Source organism: Solea solea, chromosome 16 (assembly GCF_958295425.1).
Source record: "Solea solea chromosome 16, fSolSol10.1, whole genome shotgun sequence".
NCBI lineage: Eukaryota > Metazoa > Chordata > Actinopteri > Pleuronectiformes > Soleidae > Solea > Solea solea.
This window is the reverse complement of record NC_081149.1, coordinates 19,135,956-19,150,879: the sequence shown is the minus strand read 5'-3', so window position 1 is coordinate 19,150,879 and position 14,924 is coordinate 19,135,956. Positions and strand designations below refer to the sequence as shown.

The window sequence follows — 14,924 nt, the reverse complement described above, 5'->3', positions numbered from 1 at the left end:
TACTTAAATAAGGTGGTGGACCCAGTTGTCATTTTATCATTTTCTCCCTGGTTATCTCCTCTTTGCTCTCTTCCCTTCAGCATACTCTTGCTCTTTTCAAGTATGAGCCACAGCATGACACTGTTTTACTAAGCACAAATGTCAAGGATCAGGGTTTCGATTGTACAAGTATCCATTCACCATATCTAGCAAGACACAGACCCTTTTAAAAACATGTAAAATATGTGTCCGAGAGTGTGTGTGTGTGTGTTTTCTCACTTCTGACACAGAAAAAAATTAGCACATGCAAAACAATCTACATTTTATGGTATCTTTTAAAAAGCTATGATTTTTTTTTTTTTTTAAAAGCAAAGGTGGGAGGAGAGGTTTTCAAACTAATGGCTATTGTGCTACCAAATAAGCAAACACTAAAATCTTACATGGGGGAATTCAGATGCCAGAATCCCTTAAAAACCTTATAGTTTAATATAATAAAAAGCAATACTTTGCTATTTTTTTCTATGTGCAGTGTCACGAATGAAATGCCCACCAACAACACAGAGTTTCTCTGCTTTTCTGTTTTCATGTCAGTCTGCCATTTCCATCTATCAGTCTGTAAACATTGACGGAACCTACATTACTCTCCATTTTTCATTACTACCACATCCCTTTGCACAGGCTTAGCAATTTCTGACCATACGCACGTTACCAAATTGCCAAAAAAGGACTGAATGCTCCACCCAGTGTTGTTAAGCCACTCATCTCCTTTCGCCCTGTCTCTCCCTTTGCACTGCCAGGTGTCTCAGTGGCCATATTTGTCACAGTAACAAGAAGCAGATTGTTGGACCAGGTCACTGTGACGTCCCTGCCCTCCTGGGACACCTCCACGTCTGGCCACAACATCAAACATGCCCATCTGGTCCCCCTGTCAGGCCCCTTTTCCTCATGTAGCGAGCCTTTGCTTGACAGTGGTGGAAAGGGAAAAAGATAAGAATGAGGAGTGGCTGAACGGGAGGTTATCTTCCTTCTTCCTTCACATTCTCCCCTTGTAAAAATTCCCTTTTCTATCCTACCATTTCCTCCCTAATTTAAATCACAAATCAAATGTTTCTTGCTGAACAACTCTCTTAGGAGTACTCCCTTACTGTTACATAAGTCTTCTTGGTCCCGCTATTGGGACTATTCCACTTCCTACTTCTTTCCTAAAACTAAGGGTTTAATAAATCCCCTTTGCTTTACACCTGCATACCTCATGGCAGAATGTCGGCCATGCATCCAACTCATTGGTACATGGCAGATAATGGATATAAATGGTGATATCATCTGCAATGAGAATAGTAGTAGTGTCATACCAGAGTGGGCACAAGTTCTTTTGGGCTACGGTGTCGAAGAGAAGAAGAAAAATGTCGTGTGGCTATGGAATCCCTTACTGGATAACATAGTTGATAAATTATAATACAAACCCAGAGAGGAGTAAGGAGGAGAAAACACATTTTTCTATCAACTAAACATCTGACTCCAGACTGGGGATTTTTTTATACACCCGTCTATTGCTGAACTGGGCTGAGTTTAGGACGCCTCGTGGGGCTTGGTATGCACTAGTCTTATTGGCTGAGTAAGGCATTACATGCTCTTTATTGTACATGTCATTAGTTATCCGCCCGTCCCGTGAGCAGTATGAAGTGGTGGATTTAACAGAAGAGCGGAGATTGTTCGCATCGTTGCGTGTTTTGATGGGGGCCGCCCCAAGGACCGCTGCAGGCGAAGCAACTGCCAGCTGTTTGTAAATATCAGAGGAGCTACGCCCATGAACCAGTCTGCTGCTGGTGTCATCCCTGAGCGAGTGGCTGAGGAAAGGGTTTTCCGAGCCATGGGTAGGGTACAGGGACTTGCTCCTCTTGCTCTCCTCCAAGTTGTGGTTAAACATTGATTTGGACCCAGTGCCAAACAGTCTGCCAGAGTAAGGACGCATTCCAAAGAGGTTCGCATAGTGCGAATCAGATGAGGAGTCCAGGAAACGATCCTTCTCTTTGAGGCTGACACTACGCGCTGGTCGGCCTAAGTCTACATCTTTAGGCTTTTCTAACATGATGTTATCAAAGGAGTGCTGACGGCTCAGCCTCAAGCGGTTTCTCTTTTGAACATGTGGCCCATCCGTCTGTGGCCAGTACAGACCAAACATGTCGTCTGGTTCCTGCTGCTGTTGATGGTGCAGGGTGGGGCTGACTAAAGGGTCTGTGAGGAGCTGGTCCTCACTAATGTCGTACAGATTGGCCATGTGGAGGCATGCTTCACACCGATTATAAGGTGAACGTGTGGCAGAGGCTGAAGCAGATCCAGTTGGCGTAAACTGCCCTGCAGATGGGTAGCCAGGGGTCACTTTGGACAAGCAAGAACGGCAGTGAGTCTGTTTGTAGCGATCAATGGTTTCATGTGGAGACAAGGAAATGTTTTTCTCTTTCAGACTATAGTGTTTCGAGTAAGCTGGGTCTGGCAGAAGATCAGAGTCTATGTGATGCAAAGGTGAGGAGTTAAGATGAATGATGGGCTGCTCACACTTCCTATAGTTGTCACTGTGGTCAGAGTAGATCTCGGGGTAATCCAAATCGTCTGCAGCAAGACCGCGGCTCTCACGGTAGTGAACGGGGTCTGAGTGCAGGCTCATTTCTCGGTCTGAGTCGATAGTATAAATTTTTTCTCCTCCTACTCCTACTCCTCCTCCTCCTCTCCCAGTTTGGTTGGTTCCACCACTGACCTGCTTAGTCTTTAAGTAGGACAGCTCCACCTCACTGCAGTCTCTTGGGTATTTTGACGTCACCTGTCTTTTTTTTAAGTTGTCCTTGGGCTTCATGTGCTTGTTGTTTTCTGGGTCCTTGTAGGAGGCTGCCCTGCTAGAGCAGTCAGAGATGTCAGAGTGGGCCGTCTCCTCGGGGAGGTAGCGCTGTGTCTTCATCGACATCCGTGGATCAGGCATCAGCATGTCAGGCATTGGAGGGGGGCCAGGTGGAACAGAACGGAGAGTGTCAACTGACTTCTTCCACAGGGTCCGGGGTGGCTTGGCATTAGTTTGGACTGCATCAGCACTCACTGCCACCTCGACTGTGTTGGGATTGGCATCATTTAGGGTCAGAGGATGCTGACCACCCTGGAAGATGTAGTTGTTGAGGTGGTCTTTATGGCGATTAGCCAGATAAGACTGCAGGTCACTAGTGTCCCCATAGATCATATCTTTGGGAGCATAGCTTCGGTTGTCAGCATAGATGAAGTTGCCCTTCTCTGCCATCATGTCCATGATCATTGGGCCAGCTGAGTGCATGAACTCACGTTTAGGCGAATTCATCCGGGAGCCACTCAGGTTAGACATGTTGGTCATCTGTTTGGCTGACTTAATGAGTTTAAGCATTTTGTCCTGAGGGCTAAAGTCCAGATCTGTCTTTTTCTTCATGTCAATATGGACTCCATGGATGCAACTCCAGATCCCCTGCATGAAGGCATATGGATGTGCAAATGGAGTGGGGGCAAGAAGGTGGGAAAGACAAATAAAGATGAAATGTAACAGGTTAAAAGTAGAGGAAGAGAACGGTGTGGCGTGGAAAAAGACGAATGGAATACGAGACGGAAAATCAAGTATAATGAGGAATTTACAGAGAAATGATGAGAGGAAAAAGAGAATAATCATTATTTGTCCACTCTGGCCATACATATTTATGTGTGTTATGTTTTCTGTAAGTGAAATTTGTAGTCACTCATAAAGTTGAATCGTCAGTCTTAACACAAACTTGAATTTGTATTGTAGAAGGCTTTTCTGAAAAGGGCTGCTACTTTGTCAAATTAGTTTACAATGTCAATACTACAAAACAACTACATGACTGATTTTATAGGATGCCATAGAAAGAACATGAGGAATTGAGGAAATACTTAGATTAGTTAATGTGCTAATCCTGTGAAAACCACACAAAAAATGTTGCTGAGGAAAATAATCAAACCAGGCAACCAAGACAATCTCCACTGCCAGCAAAAACATATCTACTGTATCTTCACCACAAGAGCCACTCGTGTCCTATATCTTATAAAGGGGACACACTGGGAAAAATGTGATGTAATGCACTGCAATGAAAAAAGTATTTCAGCAGTTTTGTCAATTTTACAGTACAACTATATAATCTGAAACCATCTATTTTGCTAGATGCACAGATGTATTATAGGAAGCAGCATTTAGTCACACTAAGTGGCTTGAATTAACAATGCTCTGAAAATAGAAGAGGCTGGTTACACTGTGTGTTACATCACTTTGACTATGACGTCAATTCAATAATTAGGTGCTAGGAACTTAACAGCAATTGCTTTCAGAATTCTAAAGTCTGAGAGTAATGCAATAGAACACACAGTCTTTGGATAAAGACTCTGATTCTTTCCTCACTGCAACTGTGTCCCTGTTCCCAAATAAACAGCATTAATCATGCTCATGAATCCAAAGTGCGTTTTGGCTTAGCCCACATTTTGTGGCCCTTATCAACACAAGAAAAGGCAATTAAAGATGCTCATTGTTTTGCTCTTCACCATCCTGCTCTGTTAAACAGTCACACTCTTCCTCAAAAATAATGCAGAGACACTGCAGTGCTTTCAGGGATGCATGTCCATCCATGTCTTTGGTTCACATGCACAACAAGGAAGAATGCTGACCTTTTAGTAGAATGAGAGAACAGATTGATTTCGTGTGGGTTGATGTGATTTTACCCCCCAAAATCATGCTGCAATTAAAAGCTATTTTTGTCTATATTCAGGGTTGCCTTGTGATCACCCTTTTGCTTCTATCCCCATTCGCCCCCCCCCCCCCCTTCCCTGGTTTTACTCAGTTTCTTACTTTAGCAGTAGCTCCATTTCTCTGCATGTGTTTTTAACAGGACCACTGTGAACCCAGTGAGACCAGTCCACATCCAGATAATCACACGTCCTCTTATGTGTGAACACATTCGATGGCCTGCTTTCTGAGAAGTAACTGCTGGGCCAGTTTCAAGATTGTTGCTGCAAATGTGTGTCCTGTTTCCATTAAATATTAATTTTCTATGGCAGGCTGTAGCAGCCGTTTGTTCTCCCAAAGCACAAAACAGCATAAGCGCTGCTCGCGGTACACGCCTAAAACCCAGTGCTTACCCGACTGATGCTGAACAGAAGACCTGGCGTGCCGGTGCAGACTCCAGTGAAACAGTATCTGAGTCTCCAGTAGAAGAGATGCTCGGAGACGAAGGTGATGAGGGAGAGCCCCATGGCCGTGGCCAGCATGTAGAAGACCCCGGCCATGTTGTCCACATCCAGCTGACTGGACATGACCTCGTTCTTCTCATTGTGGCAAATCCCAGTCAGCCACTGGGCTTCTAGTTCCTCCATTTCACCTGAAAGGAGAGACAGAGAGAGAGAGAGAAAGAAAGAGAGAGAGAGAGAGATTTAAATCCTTTACTAAATTGTCTCTCTGGGGTTTGAAATCAATTAAGTTTAGCCTAGACATAATATCCAAGTATATTCCCTTATTAATATAGGAGGTAGGAATTCACAGCTGGAATTAGTATTTAAGTAAGTGTGCATGTTCATAAAACATCCTGTAAAAACTGCTATAATATATTCTTAGCCTCAGTGAAATAGTTTTATTTGTTTTGCTTATGTTGGTGGTAAGTGTTTCATATTATCTGAGTTAGAATTACTTCATCTGGATATGGGAAGTTGAATATGGTGTTTCAATTTGTATTTCAGTAGTTTTCCCAATAAAGTATCATGGTAAGATCTAAGTCATCGTATCATAGTAAGCCATACAATCTTTGTGTGCTTCTCAGGCTATACTTAACAGATTTGAAATGGGCTGTGGGCTTAAAATAAACTTCTCTGGGCTACCCTCTGTGTTGGCTGATGGGGCAAAGAAATCGTCTCTTCATTGTTAATGGAAGAAATGTGGAGAGCAACAAAGACCTTATCTTTTCCCATCCCTCACTCTGTGCCCCCTTCTCTCTAATCCCCCTCCCTCTCTGGCTTCTTCTGTGACATTTGGTGCGTGGCTAATCCAATCTGTGCCATTCAGAACTGGATAACTAAGGCTGCTCGTGGTGAAAGACAAATATCATGGTGGTGTTCAGCGAGACGTCTTTGGGATGCCGACTCACTAAGACATCATTAACCCTTAAGGACAAGTGAGGAGAATGTGTCTCCGGTTGGAATAATAGAATCGAAATTAATAGATGTAGACATTGTGTCTCTTTGTTTTAGATGACATGCTTGAGAATGTCGACACAGAAGAATTAGGATAAATGACATTCTAAGGTAGCAGTAGATAATTGTGACTGTTTTTTTCCCACCCAATAGAGTGCACTCGAGGGAGAGAGAAAGTGTCTGCACTCTTTCTGTAACTCCAGGGGGGAGTATTGCTGAAATTCAAATTTTGCTCTCTTTTCAATGGCCTGACGGCTCAGGCAATTGTCTGGTGACTAGTCAGCTGTAACACAGAAACACAAGTTTCAAGTTTAATCCACATTCTCAGGGCTTTTTGTTGAAGCACCTACCACTGAAAAAAAAATAAAGCATTTTAAAATCATACCAGTGCAGTAATAACACTACAAAATTCTTACCTTTTTATGAGCCCCAAACATGGAATTCTTCCTAGTATCTACAGAATGCTTATCTGCACTTTGAAACAGCTAATGATTTTCACAACTAAAACCAGATTTTTGATTAAAGCTACTAAATGTACATGAAAAACAAAATGGAAACAGTTTATTTATTTATTTTTAATCTTTCAAAGACCAAAATGTGACCTGCCGCTGGTTCAGGCATGTGTGCACCAACCGGTGTTTCCAGACAGCCTGTTTTGTTTCTGTCTGTCTGTTTGTCTCCTTCCTCCAATCTTCCCCAAACACACCCTCTCCCTGTCTCCTCTGTGTGTGTGAAAAGCCACATACTCCCCACCCACATTGTGCCTGTCTGATCAAGCAGCATCCACAAAGAGTCACTGTCATCTATCAAGGACCTGCCCTCCTCTCACTCCCCGGACTTCTCTCTCACTTTCTTTCCTCATCCTTCTCTCCTGCCTCATCTTCTCACTATCACACACTCACACTGTTCCTGTATTCTCCGTGTCGCTCTTTTATCACTTTCTCGTCCAAACTTTATCTCTGTCCCTCTGTCACTGTTTACTCTTCCTTTTCTCTCAATCTCTCGTGCTATCTCTTCTACTCTTTTTTATGACCCTGTTTTCCCAAATACAATAATAGCGTTCTTAGCGTAATGCAGAGGTGATACTTAACCTCCTTACATCCAACTTAACAACATTAACATCCTTGCACTGTGTACTTGTATAAGCTAATAAGCTCATATAAGGTAATGATCAAGAGACAAAGCCAAAGCGAGGCTAAAATCATTGAGTGTGAATTTTGTCAAAGATTATTCGGTTATGAAATACGGTGGCATGCGGCCTACATGCTCTGCAGCGCCAATAAGTTTCTGTTCGAGAAGATTCTTATGACACTAATGTTCACTTGATCAACTTCAGTGCACTTAATGTGAGTGGTTGTGAACACTTGAATCAGCAAAATGGCTTTGATGTAAAATGTAAATGAATCTGCCACAAAGAGCTTGAGCTGCCTTCCTTTCTCCCTCAAGGAAACTGTTTATGTAAGAACTTCTGACGCTGCTGTAATAAAGGAATGTGTGGATTCAGATAGAGCAAAGCAAATTCACACACACACACACACATCATTGACTTCCATTCATTTGGGGCAGCCTAACCCAAAAGCATTATTTCTAACCTTAACCATACCTAGTCAAACGTATCCTAACCACAAACTTAACCAACTCCTCAGAAATGCCTCATTAGGGCCAGATTTTGATCTCCATGAAGACTACTTGTCCTGACAAGGTCGTTGTTTATGCCGGAAAAGATCCTAAAGAGGCAACAAAAACAAGTACACACACACATACACAGATCTGGCTCTGCGGAGAGGAATACATTAGAATAACTTACACACTTTGCCCCCTGTTTAGAGCAGGCTTTTGTGTCCAGAATAACATCAAAGGGCTATTTATACTTCACTGCTTTCCTTTTGTGCTGTCAGCAGACCCGGCAGTAGGGATGTGCCTCTGTGTGTGTGTGTGTGTGTGTGTGTGTGTATGAGAGAGAGAGTGTGTAGTACCTGTGCATGAAAATACAATACTGGCAAGGGATACTGTAACCTTTTGACTTCATGGTTAGCATCTTGAACTTTGAGTTTGTATACGAGAACAATGTGAAAGTGTGTTCCTCACCATCTCCGATGATGGCCAGGATGGCCAAGTCCACCTGACGTTTCCAGTAGGAGCCTTTCTGTAGAGCAATGCCATAACCGGTGGTGGCAAAGATGTACCTGACCACAAGCACACGCGCACACACACACACACACACACACACACACACACGTATTTTAAACTTTATATGGTGTCACTCTGATTAAGAACATCTTCAAGATGATGCATAATCATGCACAATGACACGTGTCAATGAACTGGACATATCCGGAAGGTTAAGATATTCGGTCACTAAACCACTTGTATTCGGCCTGCAGGATAATATGTACATAAGGGTGTGTCCTTCTCCAATTTTGCAATTTAGACAGCACAAAGTGAGGTGCAAGGTGCAAAGAGGTTGTATTCAGTGTCCGAATTATTCATGGATGTGTTTTGGGCGTAACATCAATTCACCCAATCAAGAGTTACTCTTGTCATTCCCTTTAAAAGCCAGGTGCGCCTGTGTCTGGCCCGGTGTTATTTAAATGGCGAGATGGCTCCGCTTCGCGTGTGAGGTGAAGGTGCACGAGGAGGATAAATGCATAATACAAAAAATGAAAGAGGAAAATCAGTCCAGAGGTCAATGGTGATGAGATAGGAGCGCAAGGTGTCACATGATCTGCAGCTGCGATACAAATAATTGTGGTTTTACATTTAAGATAACACATAGCGTGGGGGACTCGAGTCTGACTTAAGTCGCAAATCTCGAGACTCTGTAGTTTTGTTTATTTTCCTATTATTGATGTTAATTATAGTTGTTTTGTTTTTTTTATTAACAATTTGGTTATATGAGACCATGAAGCAGTCCTTACATTGTATGAGCAATAAACAGTGTTTCTGTTACAGATAAAACTCTAGCACGTCTTTTTAACACATTTAAATGTGGAATATCTGGTAAATCATCTTTATATTCTATACATACAACAGCACTTGCTTCATTCTTGCAAGAATGACTTGCTTGAGACTTGAAGGTTAAGACTTGAGACTTGCTCGTGACTTGCATATGTGTGACTTACACCCATCTCTGCCGTCAGCACTAATGTCTGAGACACTTTGCTTGTTCGTATTTCGATTTTCGGCTGAATCAGCAGTATAACGGGTTTACACGACAGGGGAGGAAGAGACAGAAGTACAGTGATGATGAATATGTAGTCCTTGGCCGGTGGACCTTCTGCCTCCACCATCTACTGATCCTCCGTCACACCAGCAACTCCATAGGAATAAGGAATTGCACCGACATTCAACCTGCATTTAAGTGATGATGAGGAGGAGGAGGAGCTGAAGTGCGTGCCGTGTTGTGCCGGTCAATGGCGCAGTGGCTTTCAGCTGCTTCTAGATAACAATGTGCCAACATTGCACCTTATTTTAAGACCAACACACCCACGGGCACACTGATAAGCTCAAGTGCATTTGCTACCTACATGATGTGGGCGTGTGGAATTAAAATGACAACTGTGTCGGCTGGAAACTTTGCATCGGGCGTGAGATGGAGTCCCATATGATATGTCTTTCCTCCTCCTCTATTGACATACATTTAGTTAGCCAGTAAAATAAATAAACACAAAAAAATCTTAATTCAAATCACAGTAACACCCTGTTGTACACCACTTGAGAGAACAGTCTTACATTTAGCAGCTATCTTGAAGAGAATAGATATCAATAACTATCAGTTAATAGATTGTATTCATTGGTTAGTGATGTACGCAGCACCCCTGAGCCCAAAATAAATTTCCCTATGGGGATGATAATGGTATCGTATCACATCTTATTGTAATGGAAATATTAGCAGCTGGTTAGCATAGTTTTAGCACAAAAGCTGCACAGATAACAAACCATCTTACCAGCATTCATCGACATGTTGTATCAATAGGAAACAAGATGTTTATGCTGCATAAATACCAAAGTGGGACTGTTTCTGTTCAGGTACAGTAACTTTATGACAAAGAAGTTTCATAAAATAGTAATATTTTCTTCATTTCATGTATGTATGACAGCATAAAACCCATTTAAATAAACTGCTTATCTATAATAGCTAATAAAAGCTATTCCTGTATATATTAACATGAACAGTGGCCCAGGAATACATGTTGCTTTATAGACAATCCACACCAAAAGGGTACTTTCAAGGAATTAAAGCTTACCCACTGCCAATGGTCACCAGCTTACACCCCTCATCTCTGCCGGCCATGTAATTTAACACTGCAGCATCGTAGATGAAGGCGTCCAGTTTACTGAGAAAGAGGAGGAGAAACAACAGAAGAGCAAGAGAGGAAAACACAGAGTGAGGGGATGAACACAAAGCATAGGGGTTTCACAGAGTGATGCCAGGAGACGCACGTGAGTAGGCCGGAAAAAAAACGTGTTTCAGATACTCGTGTTTGCGGATTAATTGTGTTAAATCATCTCTAGTAGAACTGCGACCCATGTGCACCCAAACTCTGAGAGCACAGTGGGGAGTGGCTATGGTTCAACACAGCACGCTTCACTGATCATAGGACCTTGGAGGCACGACCTAAACAAACTTCAGACGGACGCAAACATTGACTCTCTCTCTCTCTCTCTCAGTCTGCGCCTCAGTCCACACACACACACACACACACACACAAATAAGCAGGTTGCAAAGTGTTACGTAAAAGATCCCAGACTCAGACTGACATTTTCAATGTAACTGATGCCGTCACTAAGCGCCGCACTCTCATTCACTCAGAGTTTGTGTGTGTGCGTGCGTGCGTGCATGCACACACACACACACACACACAGTCCTGCTAATAGTGCAGAGACTGGCTGGCATTTGCAGAATGTCAGATCCAACCCTCTAACGGAGGCTCATAGCCGATAGTTTAGCTGTGTAATTAGCTTAACCCAGCACTGGCTCCATCCACACACAAACTGTACGTCCAAACTTTGGATGAACCAGGCATGTGTATGTGTGTGCGTGTATACTTCTGCGTGTGTGTGTGCAAATGTGTCTGTGCTCCAGTGCTGTGAGCATGGATTTAGTGTGTGCACATTTGTAGATGCCGGACAGCCATACTGTAGCGTTAATGGCTTGGAGAGGGATTCAGCGATCACTGTTGTGTCACACCTTTAAATGGGTGAACAGAAAGTAGCAACACATATTTCTGTTGCCACTTTTTCCTTCTATACATTTGAATGTCAACTTTAACTCAAGTGAATGACCATTTAGTCTGACCCCCAATCTTATGTAACACCCCTAAAGGTGGTTAAATTAATTGTTTGTGTGTGTTTTTGTGTCATTTAGTGGTTTTATGGCTTTTTGGTCAGCATGTATTATACAGCCATTTATGTAAATGTGAGCAAAAACGTGTTGCACAGTGTGCATGACCATATTTTTTTATTTCTATATACAGAATAATGGATAGGCCTATTTTTAAATGTGAATTCCACGTTTATTGAGTTGTTACTGTTGGTTTGAGTATGAATAAACTAAACTCACTTTGACTACTATGCAAATAACATCACAGTCCCAAATAGAACATTTTAACAGAACTAAACGTTTTTCAAATATGACTTAACCAATTCAGTTCTTTGACAAATATTACATCGTTTACATTTCTATGTGAACAAAAGACACTTTTATGGAGTCACCAGACTTGACATTTTATGACTAGAATCCAGTTTTTGTTAAAACAGGCAAGGCTGACAACTAACTGATGACAATAGTGTGTCATAAAACCTTCAGAGGCTTCATTGATGTGGTGACATCAACTCAAAGAAAGTGAAATGCAAAGAGTTCAGGCTGAATGCTCAGGAGATGCCAAGACAGACTTTACAATTCTGAAAGTTATCACAACAGCAATAAATCCTCTGTTAAATGTATCCACATTTATATGATGATGACATTTTTAATTTGTTGAGTGCCATATGGTTCACGGAATAACTTTTTCAAGTGTGTATACATTTGCATTTGTTTGACCAGTGTATAGATGTTAGATGTTAGATAGTATGAACAACTTTTTTTCTGCCTTTCTTTGCCACTGCCCTTTGCAACGCAATGTTCACTGTGTCAACACAGCAACCGCGAATGAAAAGGCTTGTTTTTCAGTTGGTTTCATCACTACAGCTTGTTGGCACATGGCAACATATTCTCTATAGATATGTTTAATATCATTAAGCTGTTTTGTCATTCATCTACTCCCCCGTGCATGGTTTGGGTTCCCGTAGCTGTAACAGATTTTGCGTGTAAAGCCTGTCAGCATTAATGTGTGATGAGAGCTAATGCAGCCATTGAGCCTCATACAGCTGCTCATCTGCTAATACCACAGATCAGAATTATCAGTGAGTGAACAGTGAGTGAACAGTGAGGGAAGGTGTATACTGCTCACACCTTCAGGCATCTGTGTATGTGCACAGATACACATATGTTTTATTTTGTAAGTGTGTGGTTTCTCACATCAAGTATTAGTTTACAGAGGGATTTGTGCGTTTACATGTTTACACACATGTAAGTAACAGAAAAGGTGAACATGAGATTATTCATTTGCAAATGGGAGACGATGAAAAACTACATTATTCTCTCTTATCTATTTTGTGTGTGTACTTTTGGACCTTTTCTGGCATAAACACTGTCCTTATCAGGACCAATAAAGCCCTCTTGGAGACCAAATCCTGGTCTAAATGAGGCAGAACATAATTTCCAAGGAACTGGTTAAGATTATGGCTAAATTTAGCGTTAGTTTATGGTTATGGTTAGGGATAATTCTGTGTTTGGGCAGACCAAATGAGTTGCAGTCAGTGAAGAAGAATAGCTGATCAAACCTGTGTATGTGTGTGTGTGTGTGTGTGCGTGTGTGTGTGTGTGTGTGTGTGTGTGTGTGTGTGTGTGTGCGCTCCATTTGAGCTGAGACCACTGAAAACCACCCCTAGCCATTAACCAATCAGAAATAATTTCTCGTCGTATCATCTCATCAACCTTCTGTCCTTTACCGTCGTTGCCTTCTCCTTTTCCATCTCTCCATTCCTGGAGAAATCACCATTATTTTCCTGTCCCCTTCTTTGCGTTCCTTCCCGTTCCATTTTCTACTCTTACCCTCAATTTCCCGCACTCTTAAGTTGCCATATTTTTCCATCTCAATAACACTTTTGTCCTCTCGTTTCACCTCTCTTAAGTCTCTTCCTCCAGCCCTCCACCCTTCCATCATTTCCTGCAATCACTTGCCCTTAGACTCCTACCCCTCCCCTTTTCTCCGTGTGATGGTGTCTGATGAGAGTAACCCCTCTACCTCTCCTCATTCCCTCTCTTTTTACACCCACACACACCCACACACACACACACACACACACCACCAGTCCCATTATAGAGACCAGTGCTAAAAATAACACCTGCTGTTCCCAATGAGGAAGCCTATTCATTCCATGTCTCAGAGGGTCTGTCACACACACACACACACACACACACACAAAATCAAGTTTTAAAATATGGGCACTGCTAATATTTCACCATGAATCTGTGGCAGAGGGTGTTTGCTCTCACACAGTTTGTCCTTACCCTGATTTAAGGCTGACCAGTGCATCCTGGACCCCAGTTTGATGATATTTCACCATGTACTGGTGCATGGCAGGGTAGTTCTTCCTGATGTTCCTTTCTGTGGATCCGTTTGGAACTGTTCCAAAGCGGAACGGAGGAGAGTACGCATACGGGTTCTGAAACTGTGGTGGAGGAAAGAAGAAGAATAATGCAAGGGGAAATAGAGAGAGGAAAATCAAAAGGGAAGAGATGTTGAACATTAATGCAAGTTAACGAGGAAGATGACGTATTTTTCTGTGAATGTGTTATACCTGGTGTAGGTATAAACCAATACTGAAAGACGCAATGGAATCTGTCTAAATTGTTGATTAGTTTAACTGTAGTTAAAATTAGGACCCCATGATTGTATGCCTGTAAATCTAAATCCAAAGTATCACAATCTACCCTTCTGTTCTTCAGTGATGAAGTTGTATAATTATTTTTTCATGATTTTAGTGCGGAGTTGATGTTTGACCTTTTGACGATAAAATGTTATTACCGCACTCATTTGTTTAATTAGACATTTGTCCTAAAAGTGTCATAATTAACACTTGAGTAATGGCCAGTAATTTGTTTCATGACATTAGAGTGAACTTGAACTTAGCCACCAAAATCTCTCACACTTTCTATGTTCACAAAAATAGCACAAACATATGGAGACGACCTGTAAACATAATTCTTTTGGCCACAGCTGTCACCGGCGCAGGTGCATGCTACTGTATTTGAACACACTTTGCCAACATCAGACAATAGTTTCAACAGGGTCTTTAAACCCGTCAAAGCTCTCATTGGTAAAAACTTGTATACAAGGGTCTCATCAGTCTGCTTCCTCATTAACTGTGTGTGTATTTTCACCAAAAAAGTGATGGACTCTACACTACCATCCTCCAACGTACGAACAGAAGGTGGGAAAAAAGGCATTCAGACTGGAGCAATCGAAAAACACCTCAGGATCATTTCAAATTCATTCTGAAGGACTAAGAATCTAAATCATTGGTCTGTCACTGCTTTTAGGTTTCTGTTGTTAGGCTCTCTAAGGTCTGTTATTGTCTAGTCGTATTTTGGATGAGTTGTTGATGTGTGTGCTTGTTGCTGCTGCCACTTGGCCAGGATG

At 42.1% G+C, this 14,924-nt stretch overlaps 1 protein-coding gene across 2 annotated transcripts in view; it reads right to left on the bottom strand.

Annotated features, from left to right (window-relative positions):
- Window positions 1–458: 458 nt before the first annotated feature.
- Window positions 459–14,924, bottom strand: part of grin2aa (glutamate receptor, ionotropic, N-methyl D-aspartate 2A, a) — a 121,558-nt gene continuing 107,092 nt past the window's right edge. For both annotated transcript variants that reach the window (XM_058653091.1, XM_058653090.1), the window contains 5 exons: window positions 13,793–13,953; window positions 10,425–10,514; window positions 8,266–8,363; window positions 5,134–5,372; window positions 459–3,460 (listed from right to left, as the gene is read on the bottom strand). In XM_058653091.1, the coding sequence (XP_058509074.1) occupies window positions 1,484–3,460; window positions 5,134–5,372; window positions 8,266–8,363; window positions 10,425–10,514; window positions 13,793–13,953 (2,565 nt within the window). In that variant the 3' untranslated portion in view covers window positions 459–1,483. The remainder of the gene's footprint in view (window positions 3,461–5,133; window positions 5,373–8,265; window positions 8,364–10,424; window positions 10,515–13,792; window positions 13,954–14,924) is intronic.